At 44.5% G+C, this 17,835-nt stretch overlaps 1 protein-coding gene across 1 annotated transcript in view; it reads right to left on the minus strand.

Annotated features, from left to right (window-relative positions):
- LOC119420037 (exportin-1) overlaps nt 1-17,505 on the minus strand; it is a gene marked incomplete at its 3' end in the record, with an annotated part of 33,832 nt that extends 16,327 nt beyond the window's left edge. Inside the window, 13 exon segments of the mRNA XM_037687443.1 lie at nt 6,530-6,713; nt 6,793-6,927; nt 7,043-7,206; nt 13,491-13,647; nt 13,788-13,969; nt 14,771-14,909; nt 15,761-15,958; nt 16,045-16,203; nt 16,275-16,403; nt 16,498-16,617; nt 16,712-16,760; nt 17,012-17,193; nt 17,466-17,505. Of these exon segments, the coding sequence (XP_037543371.1) occupies nt 6,530-6,713; nt 6,793-6,927; nt 7,043-7,206; nt 13,491-13,647; nt 13,788-13,969; nt 14,771-14,909; nt 15,761-15,958; nt 16,045-16,203; nt 16,275-16,403; nt 16,498-16,617; nt 16,712-16,760; nt 17,012-17,193; nt 17,466-17,480 (1,813 nt within the window).
- Between the last annotated feature and the right edge of the window lie 330 nt (nt 17,506-17,835).

The following is a 17,835-nucleotide window of genomic DNA, read 5'->3' on the forward strand; positions in this document are numbered from 1 at the left end:
GACCGAAAGAACGAGATGTCGGATACAAGTGGCCGAAATGAGTTTTCTCCGCAGTGTGTCTGGGCTCTCCCTTAGAGATAGGGTGAGAAGCTCAATCATCCGGGAGGAACTCAGAGTAGAGCCACTGCTTCTCCACGTCGAGAGGAGCCAGTTGAGGTGGCTCGGGCATCTGATTAGGATGCCTCCTGGACGCCTCCCTGGTGAGGTGTTCTGGACACGTCCCACTGGGAGGAGACCCAGAGGAAGACCCAGGACACGCTGGAGGGACTATGTTTCTCGGCTGGCCTGGGAACACCTCGAGATTCCCCTGGAGGAGCTGGCCCAAGTGGCTGGGGAGAAGGAAGTCTGGGCCTCCCTACTTAAGTTGCTACCCCCGCGACCCGACCCCAGATAAGCGGAAGAAAATGGATGGATGGATGGATATCTCTGGAGTTTTTTCTAAAAAATTTAAGAACCTATTATTGGTGTTTTTTTTCATTTCTCATCTGTGACATCAACTCTCTGCTGATGTATGAACGACGACAACTTTAGGATCTTCGACTTTGTGCTACCAACGTCGCTTATTTTGATCAATATGAACGTAACTCTGGACCCGTCCCCCCACTGCTGGCGGACATGCCTGTTACCAGCAGCGAGCCGCGCACCTGCCTCCCCGGAGACATCGCTCCAGATGCCGTGGAAAACGCACTGGCCGGCTGGTGAAGCTTAAAGCCCTGCTTGCTGCCTCTGAATCATCCTCTCCAGCTGATGGTCAACGTTTCCACCTCCGATCCTGGCGCTGTACAGATCCTGTGGCGTGCTGTCTGGTCCCGCTGTCAGGATCTCATCATCACACTGGGCCTGTGCGCGGCTGTGTTTCCTGCCGGAGGCGCGTGTCGAACTCTGCAAATCTGAGGCCGTTGGACTGGACACTGCAACCATCTCCTCCTGTGGTGGATTCTACGAGGATGGCCCTGATAAATGCCAGATCATGGCTAATAAAACTTTTATTTTCAATGACTTTTCCTGCTGCAACCGACTGGACTTTCTTTTCATCACTGAGACTTGGATCTGCCCTGGTGAGTTCAGTGTTTTTCTGGAATTATTGCCTCCGGATTGTTCTTTTTTCAATGCTCCAAGGACAATTGGTCGTGGTGGAGGATTATTGGCTGTTTTTAAGAAACATTTGCACTGCAGACAGCTCCATGGTTCAGCTAATTATTTGAGTTTTGAACTGCTCTGTTGTTGAGCTGGGCCGCTCCAACCCACTTCTGTGTGCCATTTTTTACAGACGCCCCGGATACCATAAACAGTTTTTAAATGAACTCTCTATGACTTTCTAACTGGTTTTCTGTTCCAATATGATCGGGTTTTGATTTTAAGAGATTTGAATATCCACGTGTGCTGCCCTGATAAACCATTAGCTCAGGACTTTCTAGACCTCTTCCAGTCCTTTAACTTTGTTCAGAGTGTTGTTGGTCCGACTCACCAGCAGGGCCACATTCTTGACTTAGTTTTAACGCATGGTTTGTCTGTTTCTGATTTAGAAATTGGTGACACGGTTTGTTCCAACCACAAACCGGTTTTATTCAACACCTCATTGATTTGTGAACCTGCACCTCCCCCCACACCCAAGCCCTGTAGGATTTTTAACCCTTCCACCGCCACACTGTTCTCTTCCATCTTTGCTAGTAATGCTGTTACAGACTGAACTCTCTGCGGGTCTTACTACAAAGGAGTTGCTTTCTCAGCATCAGGAGGCCTGTGTACAGATCCTGGACTCAGTCGCCCGTTAAAGCTCAGGAATCGAAAATGCACGCCCCACCCTTGGGCAAATGAAACCACACGAGAGGCAAGACGCTTGTGCAGAAGAGCTGAGCATCAATGGAAGAAAGATAAACTTCAGGTTTCCTTTGATGTGTTAAAATCATGTTGGAAAGCCTATCAGACCACCGTTAAACAGGAGAAAAGTAAATATTTCTCAAAAAGTATCAACTTAAACAGTCACAACCCCCGCGTTCTTTTCAACACCATTAACACCATTCTAAATGTGCCTCAGTCTGCCACCACTGAGGCCTCTGTCGACACCTGTAATAAGTTTGTCAGGCATTTTGTTGAAAAGGTTGAGTCGATTAGGTCATCAATTCCACACTCCACAGCCGACCCTTCAGTTCTTGTCCCCTGCTCAGCAGTCTTCAGTCACTTTGAACCATCTCACTCTCATTTTTAAATGAGGTCGTTGGTCACATGAAACCCTCAAGCTCCCCTGCTGATCCCATCCCTGCTGCATTTTTAAAACAGGTTCTACTGTCAACTGGACCCTCTGTTCTTAATATTAACAGGTGTAGTTCCTGATGTTTTAAAACATGCAGTGGTAACTCCATTAATTAAAAAACCCGGACTTGACCCTGCAGCTTGTTCAAACTTCAGGCCAATCTCAAAACTTCCATTTCTTTCTAAAATCTTGGAGAAAATAGTTTTTCGTCAACTAACCAAGTTTTTGAATGTAAATGGAATTTTTGAGATTTTTCAGTCAGGATTTAAACAACTGCACAGCACCGAGACAGCTTTAGTAAGGGTCTGTAATGACATTCTGCTAGCGAATGACTCTGGTCAGTCTATGATCCTGGTACTCCTCGACCTTACCGCTGCATTTGACTCTGTTGATCACAGCATCCTTATGTCACGACTAGAACAATGGGTTGGGATTACTGGGGCGGCGCTAGAATGGTTCCGTTCATATCTGAGTTACAGGAGTTTTTGTGTTAACTTTGGCAATCATTTATCTGCTTCTGTCCCTCTTTCCTGTGGGGTCCCACAAGGCTCCATTCTTGGACACTTTCTGTTCTCTTTGTATCTGCTCCCCTTGGGGTTGATCCTGAGGAAACATGGTATTTCGTTTCATTGTTACGCTGAAGATTCTCAGATTTATCTGCCTTTAAAACTCAACAGTTCCTGCTCCATCCACCCTTTGCTAAAATGTCGACATCAAGACTTGGATGGCTGCAAACTTCTTGAGTTTTAATGATCAAAAGACTGAGGTCATTGTGTTTAACCCAAGCTATACCACTGTCACTGATCCTGTAAACCTGCACTCCCTTCAGACACATCTAAAGCAGTCGGTTACCAATCTCAGAATCAGTTTATTATTGCCATGTCAATGAACGAGGTTCACAAACTAGGAATTTGCTTCGACATAAGGTGCGAATAGTAATAAAGCAAAATAAAGTAAAAATGAAAACATTACATAAGACATAAGACCTGTGTACACCCACAAATAAAGTAAAAATAAAAACATAACATAAAACGTGTACACCCATACAATAGAAAACAATAAAAAAGCTTCGAAAACAGTACAGATGGAGTATTCAGTTATAATACAGATGTAATGTGACCAAAGCAGAAATTATGAGGTAGCATTATGAGTGTTCAGGAGTCCAACAGCAGAGGGGAAGAAACTGTTCTTATGGCGGGAGGTTCTGGTCCGTATGGACCGAAGCCTCCTGCCTGAGGGGAGTGGTTCGAACAGTCCGTGTGCAGGGTCAATATCTGGAAAGTGTTAGACTCGGACTTTAAGTTTAATAAACAGAGTAAAGCTCAAGTCCGTTCTGTCCAGATCAGACCTTGAAAAACTAGTCCATGTATTTATTACAACCCAGCTGGACTACTGTAACTCACTTTATGTTGGGGTTAGTCAGGCTTCACTTTCACATCTCTAGCTCGTACAAAATGCGGCAGCTCGGCTTTTAACAGAACTTGCAGGTTTGAGCACATTACTCCGGTTCTGTCCTCTCTTCACTGGCTTCATGTACGTGTTAGAGTTGATTTTAAAATTCTCCTGCTGACATTCAAGTGCATTAACGGCCTTGCACCATCATACCTCTCTGACCTTCTTCGTCCTTATACTCCTTCTCGGGCTTTGAGATCATCAGACCAGCTGCTTTTGGTGGTACCAAAAACCAGCTGAAGCTCAGAGGAGATCGAGCGTTTTCAGTCGTGGGCCCTAAACCCTGGAACAATCTGCCCATCAACATTCGACAGGCCACCCCAGTCTCTGCTTTTAAAGCTCTCCTAAAAACACATCTGTACTCACTGTCATTTAACACAGGGTGATCAGCTTTAGATCTAGTTTTTCATTGATGCTGATTCTGTTTATGCTTTTGTTATTATTCCTATTTAACACAAGGTCATCAGATCTGATTTAGTATTTCATTGTTTCTGACTGAGTTTATGCTTTTTGTTATTATTTCCTTGACTTTTGACACAACGTGATCTGATTTAGTATTTCATTGTTTCTAATTATGTTTTCGGTTTTATATTTTTATTCCATGTGCTGTAAATATATCTTGCTACTTTTTATTTGATGATGTGATATTTTTGTTAAGCACTTTGGTAACAGTTTCCGTTTTAAATGTGCTCTATAAATAAATCTGACTTGACTTAACATCATGGCTTATTCAGTCATGTATTGTACTTTTAAACAAAAAAGCTAAGCATTGTGTGACTGCCCTTCATAGGTCCCAGTGACAATGACCTGCCTGAGGTCCATCAGAGATGCAGCTGATGAACAGCCACCAGACTCATTCCTAGCCAGCTCCATGAGGACCTGGATAACCCTGCTGGATTAGATGCATTTAGCATCACAGATGAGGGAGAGAGGCACAGGAGAGGCAGTCAGACCCCAGGTGGAAGAGGCAAGGGAGGGTCTTTGGTCCCGCTTCAGGACTCAGGTACTTTTTGGATGGCTGTGAAGTTAAATACCCTAATCGGGGAATCAAATAAGGTTTACATTCTATCATTTTAGAAAGTTACTCATCATCTTTTTTGTGCCATGTTTAGGTAATGGAGCCTTATCTGGATGGCCTGCTAGACAGCCTAGACCAAAGGTTTGAACACCTGAATATCCTGGGAGCCTTTCAAGACTGGGAGCCAAAGAAGACGATGCAGTCATCAAAGGGCATTTTCAGACCCTGTCTACAAAATTTTATTTCAAGATCCAGAAAATCCTGTCCTGCTGCAAGAATGGACATCATATAAGCATCATCTGCAGGTTGGAGCCTTCAAGGTAAAATGAGAATTTAATCAAGAGGGGAATTATACAGGGAGATGATTGAGGAAACCTGATCAGTGACAGGTTTACATTATGTGTTTCAGGATATGGACCAGCTCAACATGATGATGAAACTGGCATCCCAAAATGATAAATGGGGACAGCTTTAGCCACGTTTGATCCAGCTCACAGCCATTGCATTAACAGTGTCCATATCATCTGTCAACTGTGAGAGATGTCTCTACAATGAACAGGTTGAGACACTTGGTTAATAGTAAACAGTAAGTCAGTCAAAGATGGTTTGATTTCTCTCATGTCCTAAGCTTTTAATTGTTTTCATGTGTAGGTGAAGACCAATGTGAGGAAAAGGCTGCAAGGGGACCATCTCATATAGGGGACCATATCAGGTCTCTCTTGTAAATGAGTCCTCGAGGCTCAATGGGATTTACCTGTATAAATAAAGGTTGATTGATCTGGCAGCAGCATGCTACTCAGCATCAATGGGCCCCTCATACTGAATTCCCATACAAAAGAGTGTTAAGGCTCTTTTTCAAGAAACCTAGAAGGATGAAATGTTCTCAGCCAGGCTGCAAACTGCCATTAGATACTAAAGCTGTCATTTCACTTGTACACTGAATATATTGAATAAATGTTGTTAAAAAAACATTCAATTTGAAATGATCATAATTAAAATGTTGTTGTCTACAGTTGTACACAATCACACACACACACCCTCGCAGACAGCCTACCACCAGAGTAAAAAAAAAATTCTAGAGGAAGCTCTGAACTCATCATACACCCTCTGCTTTGCCTTAGCTACCTCCCTCTTTGCTCTACGTCCCATCTCCTTATATTCCTGTCTCCTCTCTTCAGTCCTCTCTGTCATATTTCTTCTTGACTAACCTCTTTCTTTGAACATCTTCCTGCACTTCACTGTTCCACCACCAGGTTTCCTGAGCATCCATTCTCTGTCCAGATGACACACCAAGTACCTTCTTACCCGTCTCTCTAATTACTGTTGCTGTAGTAGTCCAGTCATCTGGAAGCTCTTTCTTACCACCCAGAGCCTTTAACAGCTCCTCTCTGAATTTATCACAACATTCTTCCTTCTTCATCTTCCACCATTTGATCTTCTTCTCTGATTTGACTCCTTTTCTCTTCTTCACAACAACAGTCATTCTACACACAACTATCTGATGCTGTGTGGCCACGCTCTCCCCTGCCACAACCTTACAGTCTCCAGTCTCCCTCAGGTTTCCTCTTCTACACAGAATGTAGTCGACCTGCGTACTCCTTCCTCCACTCTTATAGGTCACTCTATGCTCCTCCCTCTTTTGGAAATAGCTGTTGACTACAGCCATTTCCATTCTCATGGTGAAATCCACCACCATCTGTCCTTCCTGGTTTCTTTGGCCTTCACCTACAACCACAACCCCCACCCCCAAGCACCGTTAGTTTGACTATAAATATTACGGAAATAATCCAACCTTAAACTCTTACCATTTGTCTGAATGGCAGCAGAAATGTTCTCACTGAGGCACTTGTAGACGTTCAGCATGTCCAGGTAAATCCGTCCCAACTGAATAACAAATGGGTGTCCCACAGCCTTGCAGGCTCTGACGTTCGTCTTTAAGATGCTGCCAAGCTGTTTTACAGTTTCTGGGTCCTTCAGGATGTCAACATTCTAAAGCAAAGCAGAGGAACATTTACAGGATGGCAGATGTTGGGTGGAAAATGTGAAATCTAGTATATTGATTTGTTACCTTGGTGGCCTGCTGTATGATGCTGTCCCACACTTGATTAGGGAGCAGCATATACTTTTCTATTAGGTGCTCCTGGACAGCCTGGTCTGTCTGGGCTCCGATCATGTAACCTACTGCTTCATAGAACGTATGCACCTGAACAAAGATATCAGATACCTCAGTCTGGATGCAAGGTTGAGCTTCTTGGTACTCTCCTTCGGTCTGATGAATTTGTTGTGATTGAAACAAGATTCAGTAGGTGTTAGCTGACCTGTTGAGGCTGGAGGTCACAGATGATTGTGTTGATGTTGTTTATTATCTCATCAATGAACGGCATCACTTCTCCAACTTGCACCTGGATAAAATGGCGTCTGCACTTCTGGGCTATCTTAATGAAGGTGTCACAAGCCATGTCCTGAACTCCATCATGGGTCTCTGAAAACAAAATTTAAAAGAAACCTGCTTTGAGACAATATAAGAAATTTGAATAGTCAATAAATGTAAGACTAGAGCTGAAAGTAGGATCATGAATGAGAAAAACAGTCAGTCAGACACAGAAGACTTTGTTGATGAAGAGGGTGACCATGATTTATTTTAGAAGAGGAAGAGCCCCACTAGGAGGTCTGAGGTCGTTTTCACACCTGACAGTCTGGTAGACTGTACGATTGAGGACCAAAATTCAGAACAATTGTTTACATTTATAGCTGGTGCAGTTCGCATTTACACTACACTGAGTCAATCGAGCCAACCTGTTGTCCACCTCACGTGGTGGCGCTAAACCAAGAACTACTGACGGAAACAACACGAAAACCTCTAAAGAAGGCATTGAGTGCAACTTACTTCTGGAAATAAAAACAAAAATAGAGTGGGGTCAAATTTTAGCGGTTTTAAGATTTCTGTGTTGTCTGTGGCTCATGTACCAAACAAAGATTTTTCAACAATGGACTCAGCACGAGCAGAAGATGAGGCAGAAGACCATGGAGGATGTTGTTTTTCACACAAGGCGGCTGAGACGGCTCCGTATGAGGTATGAGAAATGCGAGTTTGTTTTGGTTGCATTTACCCAGAATGTCCAACGCTGTAGTCCACTTCCTGTTTTGGAGCGGTCTCTGCTCTGCTTGCATTCACAACGCATTCGAACCACGCCTGATTTAACTTCAACTGAACCGAGACCTAGTTCTATTTTGTATAGGCTTCGCCCTTTAAGGCTGTCGCTGATGGGTTTATCCCGATATGCGAAGCATTACACTGAAAAATTTAGTCCACGCCCACCTGCTGTGTGGGCCCCACCCGGTCCGTATAAATTACGTTAAGAGCGGGAAATCGGCTCCCATTTTTTCTTCAGTGAGCTAATAGCACTGTCAGAAGAACGAAGAAGGAAAGTTGTGTAGATGACCAACCTTTGTTAAGAATGCTTGGCCCGTCAAGTCGACCTCTGGTCATCCCGGTGAGCTCTCCTCCCCGAGGAGAAGCTGACGAGCAGTCTTATTTCAAGGTAAGCGTCGAGGAGTATTTCTCAGTGACAGGTTGCTACATGCTGGACAACGCCATCTTGTAATTTTCCTCTCATCGCCGACCCTCAGAGCAAATCGGATGGTTCCTCCGGGACAGGCGGCGCTCAGCTGCAGCCCCCCGCTGCTCATTCCCTCCTGGAGAGCGTAGTGTTGGTGGAGGGGGGCTAAGCGAATACTCACCTCATCCCACCTTGTTTCGCATCGGCGATCACACCGCTCCCGGCCGACGGCGCCCTCTGGGGTTGCCCGGCGTAACCCAGGAGGCGGCTGACATGAAGGGACCCTTTTTTATGTCCCACGCCTTTTCCCGCCAGTTCGGATGATCCGGCGGGAAGGTTGTTTTTTCTAGGTTCCATTCCGGCTCACCGTCTTGATCCATCTGGCCTCGTTTTCCCAACAGGACGTCCTACAGGCGAGGCCACAGCCGGTTTTTCCTGGTAGATTGGGGGGCCGGTCTCCACAGTCCGCACCCATCTCCAGAGCAGGGGTTCACTGAGCGGAAAGTCCCTCAGTGCCCCCTGGAGCCGAGCCTGACGGAGGCTTCATTGGAGCAAGATGTCCAGGTGGACCAGCGTCCTGTGCCTCCGGTTAGCGTAACCCAGACGGTGATACCGCTCTCCAACTGAGCTCACCAGCATGCGTTCCAGACGGCCACAGCAAACAACACGTTACGCTGTTGGCGTACACGTTCAGAGGCGGGAAGAGACGGTGGGCCCTCTGACCTTCGGCTCGCTCCGCTCTCGTAGCGGCTGTTCGCTAACGACGCTATCGGCCCCTGCAGTACGCTCCGTCTGCAGGGCAGCTGACGTCATCCCCAACCGGTGCGCCTCGTTTGCTGTCTGCCACCCTGCATCGCAGCTGGAGAACGAGGTCCCAGAGGTTCTCCTTGCTCATCACTCCACCTTCCTCTCAGGAGAGCTGCAGAAGCTTTTGTTGGAAGGCCTTTTTCATCAGCGAGAGATCATTTCAAGATGCTCCACGGCTGCACAACGCCTCCCCAGCTCTGCTACGCCAGCCCCTCCCGTCAGACGTCCCCGGTATCCGGAAGTTCAAATTTGCCCAGACTCCGCCAACAGGGGGCCCTCTAGGACAACAAACAGAGCTCAAGGGAAGATAACCAGGTGTCGGTTTGCTGGAGGTGTGTTGATGACACAAGATGTGGAATAACATCATTTTATGATGAAGTGTCTTTTAGCCAGGCTGTCAGAATGGATGATGTGACAAACGGCCCCATCACACACACTCATCACGAATAAGCCTTTCAAGGTTGTTTCATTCACTGCCAGCGGTGCAAACACGCGCTCGAGCAGCCTTCACCTATAAGGCACTGCGTTATGAAAGCACGCACGCAGCTCTCAGCGCCCGCCGTTCACGTCAACGTTAACGTGAGACCACGGTACGAGCCCAGTAACGTATCTAGCTCTCAGCAGGAGCGACATGCGTTTTCATCGCAGTGGTGTCAAACGCGCACTCCCGCGGCGTCAACAATTTCACAAGCCTCACAGCGGCTCCGCTCCTTCATCCTCGAAGAAGATTTTCTGAATTAATACTGCAGCTCGTGGAATCACTCAAAAGCTCACGTGATTCGCAGCCAATGAACGTGTTTCTGCAGACCGAGCCCAGTGGTAACCTCGCCCCACCGATACCGCGCGCTGCTTCCTGACCGCACCAGCGTCAAACGCGCGCTCCTGCGGAAATCCTGGCTTAATGCGTCGCATGAATGAGGGCGCGCACACACACGACTCTTCAAGGCACGTCGGCTCATACGTGCACCCGCTTCCCGACCGTTTACACGGAGCAGCTGCACACAACGTGAGTACAACACATGAGCTGCGTCCCGCAGCATCAGCAAATGCACGATTTGCATGCTCGGGGGCGCGCGTTTTTTCTTTCTCCTTCAGCGCGCATCAGCTCACATCAGCATGCATGTGAGTTCACAGCATCAATGCGTGCCCGCTTGATAACTTTATAACGAGTGGCAATGAGCGCGCGCTCCAGACAGATAGGCGAACCGTTTTCATCTGGGGATTCACGCTGTAGCACAGCTCAAACCTGGTGCGGAGGAACTCTAATGACGTTTTCTGTCATTTCTAGAACAGATCTCGTCCCCTCTCGCAGAAGCTCCGGAAATTCTGATTTAAATGTAATTTTCCAGAGTCTCAGAAGGAGAGGAAATGCAGAGTTCCTCTCTCGTCACTCCCTGGTCCCAACGAACCGGAAAGATGAGATTTATTCTAGATTTGTCAATTTTGAACTGTGAGAAACAACACTCCATTAATGTGCCCGAGCCGCTCTGCAGCCGCCGCTCTGCAGCCGCCGCTCTGCAGCCGCCGCTCTGCAGCCGCCGCTCTGCAGCCACCGCACAGAGCGGGGAGGAGAATTCTGCTTTATCTAGACACCTGCTGCTGAGCAGTTTGTACAGACAGGTGGCAGCAGTGCAACTCATGTGAACCGGTTGAGTGATATCAGCTGTTTCCGTCAGCAGACCTACGTCACACATGTCAGACTTCACAAAGGCACACACATTTAACGAGCTGTGGGGGCACTGTGGTTCTCCACACAGCAGCTCATTTAAATGTTTTTGGAGTGTTGCACGTTTTTTTTTAATGTGATTCAACACGTTGCCTCTGAGACAGAGGCTGGTCCACCCTAAGGACAAAACACCCATACACAAACAGAGTGGTGTAGTGTATGTGGTCCAGTGCAGCGAGGACTGTCCAGACCTCTACATTAGAGAAACTAAACAGCCTCTTCACAGACGCATGGCTCAACACAGGAGAGCCAGCTCCTCTGGACAAGACTCAGCTGTTCACCTCCACCTCACAGATAAGGGACACTCTTTTGAGGACCAAAATGTGCACATTTTGGACCGAGAACACAGATGGTTTGAGAGGGGGGTGAAGGAAGCAATTTATGTAAAAAGAGAAAAGCCGTCTCTTAACAGAGGAGGAGGCCTCAGATTTCCACTTTCAAAAACCTATAATGCAACTTTAAAACAGATTCCCAGCCGGTTTTCACACCTGATGGAAACAGAGGGGCCTCGTCTGTGAATTAGAGGAACAAAAGACTCTTATTGTTAAGGTTGTTTAGGTGTGAATTGCCAATCTACATATGTGTGTGTGTCTTATGTGTGTGTGTGTGTCTTATCTCACTCAGCCTTATAACCTGAATCTCTCACTCTCTGCTCTTTGAATTTAGAAAGCTCCTCGGATGAGGAGCGAAACGTCTTCTGTTACAAATAAAGTCCAGTTGTTTTTGTATTGAACGCTTTTTGAATGGTGTGGTACAGTGCTTCAGAAAAATACTTAACCAAACTACAATTAGTCTAAAATAGAACAGATAGTCTTGCATTGAATTGTTCCATATATGAAATATTACCAGTGTGCACAAAGCATTGAGTTGACCTTTGGTTAAAAATAAGGTTGAAATTGCCCTTTTATGCTTTTTTAGAAAAGTGGTATCTAAGATACCAAATGTTTTATATAATCAACTTTTATTTAGCCAAACTTTACACAAATTTAATGCAAAGCATGCTATTTTATTTTAATACAAGGTAAGACAATACAAGGTTGTTTTACTCTTCCACCATACAACAGGAACGCTGGACAAAAGATCGTTATTTTTAGAGGAATGAAAACATGGAACTCTCTTCCTTCATTTGTGTTACATGTAACAACTGCTAGAGCTTTTATAAGAGTCCTGCTAAATTATTTGATCAAAGTATTACAATTATAAATTTATTATTATTTAACCTGTCTAAATAAAGGTTGAATGAAAAATAAATTTATTAATTATATTATGTTATGTTGGTAAATGGTATATTAAGTGTATGTAACTGTCCTTGTACATTTTTTTTAATGATGTGGACCTCAGGAAGAGTAGCCATTGTTACAGCAATGGCTAATAGGGATCCAAAAAAAAAAAAAAAACCTTATTCAATTCAATTCACAAATACTTTATTAATCCCTGAGGGAATTTAAGCGTTGTCATAGCTCATCATCTTGGTTTCATTCAAGAGTTGTTATAGATGCTGATCTGTGGGCAGGAAGGATCTCCTGCAAAGAATTCAAAGAATCTGTCCACAGATACTGATCCATCCACCTGGATCCAGCTTGCTGTCAGATCTGGTGGGTCTCTCGGTCCTCCTGGGTAGCAGGACTGCCCGACTGCTGGGTAGAATTCCTCCATGAGCGATGGTCACTCCTCCCAGCAGTCTGTTGAGCTTCTCGTCACCACAGACCGCTTACGGTGCCAGAGGATGATCCTGGTCCTCCAGTTGTCAAAAGCTGAGTTTCCCACCTGCTCCATGATCTTGGTGGTCAGGTACTTGAGCACAGCCGACAGGTTGATGGAAATTCAACCAAGGTGCCTCCTTTTCAACTCATTTGGGGCTGTAGCTGATGTATTTGAGCTTTTGAGAGGTTAATCAGCTGGATGTTAAAAAACACCTTGTCGCCATGGTTACGCATCATAACAAATGTCCAAAAGTAAAAAGGTTTCTATAAAAATCCTTCCAGCAGCACAGCATCCAATACCAGAGGAAGTAATCATCCGAAAAAAAGTGATTTACATCCAGAAAAAAGAGGAATTAAAGTTTTCAAAGGCAATAACACAGAATGAAAGTAACAGAGCTGCTCCAACATGCAGCCACCCCGAGCGGCGCAATTCTAGAACATGACGATCACCAAGCCATAGTCTATGAAACGCCATCCGGTGGATGATTCTTGTACTACAACAAGTGCTGCACGTACTGCCAGGAGCTCGACACAGATTCCGATAATGAATGGTGGATACCTGCGACTTAATAACAGGAGTGTTTAATTTATGTATAAAATTAAAATTTATCTTAAATTTAGTGTGTGCAGCTTAGAGTCAGTGTGTTCTGTATTCCAGCAATTATGGTAATTGTTTGGGATATATTTCACATATTTGAATGTACACCGAAATAAAGTACTTACCAAAGTATTATGCTAGATCCTCCTCTGGTATAAAAATTATTATTTTAATGCAAACAAATTTAAAAATTTTTTCAATTTAAAACTTTCCTGAGTTGGGAATTATTTTTTTAGTTTTCATTTAATTTTGTTTTTATTGATTTAAATGTAAATATGTTTGTACTCCGTCCCATTCCACTGGTCAAGAGTAAAATAAATAAAACCAAGCATTGAGACTGTTCCTGCTGAACAAGAACAAAAAACTGTTTACCATGCATGAACTCAAAGAGCTTGTTGACGACCGTTTTGAGGAACTTCCAGTGAGCTCGGAGGAAGCGTGGATACTGGCCAACGATGTACATGATGTTGGAGGCGATGATGGCCTTGTTGTCCTTCCCTCGTTTCTGCTCACACAGACCCAGAAGATCCTTCCAAAAGAAACAGTCAGAATATTGTTCTGATTAACACTCTGCTGAGAGTCAGATTTTAGAAGCATGTCTTTTAATAGTACCGCTAAGTTTTGCTCTTCCACTACAACTGTGTAGAGAAAAGTTGGTTTTGTTAATACCTTGATGACAGTAACAAGGAACCTCTTCTCATCCTCCTCATGCATCGCCCCACTGATAGATCCAATGGCCCAGCACAACGTATTCAGATTTTTCCAGGACCATTCGGTACCATTGACCTGGTTGTGAAGCTTTTCTGTCATTATGCGTTCTGTGTCCGCATAGTCCAAATGAGTGAGATACACTGCGGAATGAACGGAGATTATCAAGTCTCAGGAAGTCCAACATTTTACTGACCACATCAACTCTGTGGATAAATACATCAAGTTCACACGAGAAGATGTAAAAAATGGCAAGTTGGCTTTCTTGGACTGTGAGGTCTCAGTCTCTGATAGAGGACATTTGCAAACTGAGGTGTACCGCAAACCCACCCACACAGACCAGTATTTGCAGTTTGACTCCCATCACCCTTTGGAGCACAAGTTAGGAGTCATCAGGACTCTGTACCACAGAGCAGACAGCATCCCCACTAGCTCAGGAGCCAGGCAGAAGGAGAAATCCCACACAAGACAGGCTCTAGAGCAATGTGGATATCCTAACTGGGCCTTCCTGAAAGAAGAAACCCAAACAGGACTCCAGTCAGCCATCAGGTGAAAAGGAGGAACCTAGACTCAGACCAGTGGTCATTCCATATGTTGAGGGAGTATCAGAGAAACTGAGACGTTTATTTTCTAAACATAACGTCCCAGTGGCTTTTAAACCCCAAAATACATTAAAGACTGGTTCATCCCAAAGATCCAGTCCTCTGGCACAGAGTTTGTTGCAGCTCCTCAGGCTGAAGTCTTTTGGATAAAAGACAAAATATTTCAACAAAGAAGAACCCGTCCAGAGGACCTGACTCAACCTTGATAAATCTATTTTCTATAAAATGTGCAAAGGTGGAGCTTTGTGTAATGCAGGTCTCATTTATATGTCTGTGATAAGTTGTTCATTAAATGGGCCAACAGTAAATGTGTCCATAAATATCACTTCAGAAGACTCATACCGAGGGTTTCTCTCATGTTCTTGTACAGATTGATGGAATCTGTGTCCTTCATGAACTCTCTGACGACCTCACCCTGGTCATTTTCCACCACCAGGACTTCCTCAGGTTTGGCCATTCGACTAACCATGAGCAGACGCACCTGCGAAAACAGATGGCCTGTTAGCACATGCATATTCCTGAGACTTTTCAAACTTCCAGACTTTTTTTGAATGTTTAAGGACCAACATTTATAGAAACTGTGCAGTCCAAACTAAAGTCAAAACACAAGTTAAGCAGGAAAAATGTTGCCAGCGGTTCCGTTTAAGAGGCAGATCTGACGGGTAAAGTATTTTATGAATAATTCTTATTCACCCTGTAAAGTTATCTTTTCACAGACTGTTAAACTCCCTTCCCTTGAGCCTACGAGCACCTGCTGGTGCCGCCAGGCCAGCTCTGCAAATAAGAATTTCTTCTTAGTGTTCATCTCTGGTTAAATCAAGGAGACAAGTTTTACAAAATGTAAACAAAAAGTAATTATGTCCAATAGAAAATTCATGAGAAAAGCACAAAGTTAATCTGCACCATCTGATTTAAAAAGCTTTGATTTAGATCGATAATAGAAAGGAAACAATGTTTGTTCTACATTCATACAGAGTTGGAAAAATAAAAAATAAATACTCCTCTGGGTAGGAACTCCAGTTATTGGTTGTATTTAATGTCCGTTCTACTGAAGGTCAAATATTTGAATCAGGGACGTTTTATAATCCTCTGACAGCTGATTTCGAGCAGCTCGTCTGGCAGAAGTTAACAACCACAGTGTCACCGGATTCTAATTTTACTATGAGCAAACACCCTGCAGGTTCCAAGAAGAGAAACTGGAAGCCCCATGTCAGCAACGTTTCTTCAGTGCTCCATTACCCCATAATCATCCCAACAATCCAGCTGTTAACATTTCAAAGCACAACCTTGGTTTTCACTGAGATAATCTGAGATAACGTGATGAAGCGGTACCTTGGAGAGGACTGGAAGATACAGCTGTCTACGAGGTGGAACATCAAAGTGCTGGTTCCCAGAGAGCAGAGGGGATGTCGATGTGGAGAACGGACTCTCTCTGTAAAGCTCAGCAGCCAAGTAGTTCCAGTACTCCAGACAAATTTTGAAGATCTCAGTTTCTTCAACCTCTGACACCAGGAGCATATAGTGGAGGGCCTGAACAAGCACCAAGGAGAACACGGGACTGTTCTGACATATTGTCATGAAGACTTCACGTAAAACGTAACAATCTTCATTCCTACCTCCATTGATGTCTCTCGGAGGTTTAGGCGCTTCTCGATAAGCTGCCCGTGCTCTTTAAGGAACGTACAGAGGAACAGACTTAAGTTCTGAATGAAGTTCTGCTCGTCATCTTTCCCATTGGCATAAGCCAGACGAATGTTGGTGTTCAGAGGCAGCATCTGAACAGAAAAACGTTGCGTTCAAATATTTCCTGAACACGTGAAGGCCTCGTTTCCTGTGAATAACTGACCTGTTTGAGCTGACACATGGTCAGCGTGAAGAGGGTCACGAACTGCTCCTCATACTGGTTCACGCTCACTCCAGCAATCTCCGTCAGGCACTTCAGCGTCACGTTTCGAAACATCGGTACATTCAAGAACTAGGAGAGCCCAAAAATGCTTTCAGTCATTCTGTCTGGGTTTGTTCCAACTCAGCAAGCACGTTTGAATCAAAACTCACGACTGTGTCCACACCTTGTACACCAAGGCACTGATGAGCTTGGTTTCAAAAATATAGCCCAGTGGGATCCAGTTGAGAAAACGTAGAAGGGTCTCCAAGGTGGCGTGAACCAAAGGGGCATTCTGGGAGTTTTCCTGAAGCACAACCAAAGACATGAGCATGTACGTGCACAGAAATGCTGTCGGAAAGAAATGTCCATGAATGCAAAAAAGATGTGAAATGACATACCATAACAAACTGGCACAGCTGGAATATCTGTGCAAATTCATTGCACATGCTGGAGAGAACAAATCAAGAGGAGAAATCTTTGAGACGACTGCAACAACACCAAGATTTACATCAAGCTAGTTTAAACGTTCACAAACTGAATGCTTTTCACTTGTCTGACAGTTCAGGCCAGAAAATTAACTTTTCTAAAGAGCTTAGAGGAAAAAACTTAAAAAAGTTAAGAATGAACTTCATATTTCTAACCCTCAGTTTTCAGTGTGCACATTTTGATGAGTCTGTGTGAGCATGCAGCATCCTCACCTGTCCTTCAGGTGCTTGGCTTTGACCTGGGTCATCTGGCCACTGGAGAAATCAAAGACCTCCTCACTGAGCAGCTTTAAGATGATCATGTTGTTCTGACAAAGACTCTCGCTGGTGCGACTGGCCCCCACGATGTCACTGATGAATGCGGGCCAGTGCTTGGGCCACTCCTGCTTCAGGATCTTTACAAGCAAAGGAGAACAAACATATTTCTGTTGGCTCATCAAAATACAAATTATGAGTCATTTATGTCTGGAAATCAAACTGTGACCCCTGACAGGAACGCTACACCCTTCTTCTAATCTTAAATCCAAGCCAGGTCTTAAAGAGTCACGTCATAAACACAAAGGAGATTTACTTTGTGCATATAAAACAGGTTTCTTAGGGTCGGCTGCGATGCCCTACAGGTTAAGGATTATTAGGAAGAAACACGAAGCCATCTGATGAAACTTACCTGAACAAGGATCATGTTCAACTTTCCAATGTACACCTTTTCTTTCTACAGTAGAGATGGACAAGACAAAACTGAGATTTATTATTTCATTGAATAACAACAGTTCATCAGAATCATAAATTAGAACCATGATCTAACAAGAATAAAACGACCAACAAGACAAATAATAAAGCTTTCACTCTAAGATTCTGTAACAAATGTTTTCATCAGATCATTTCACTCAGTACTGTGGGTGTGATCTAAAACACATCTGTTTTCCTAATAATCCAAGTGTTTTTCACAATGATAAACGAGAATAACTAGGCAGTGGTCTCTACCGTATGTTGGCTGCTGCAGCCCCCTGTCTGTGTGATGTGTTTAGGTGGGTCGC

This window comes from Nematolebias whitei, chromosome 1 (genome assembly GCF_014905685.2).
Source record: "Nematolebias whitei isolate Nwh7 chromosome 1, NemWhi1, whole genome shotgun sequence".
Taxonomy (NCBI): domain Eukaryota; kingdom Metazoa; phylum Chordata; class Actinopteri; order Cyprinodontiformes; family Rivulidae; genus Nematolebias; species Nematolebias whitei.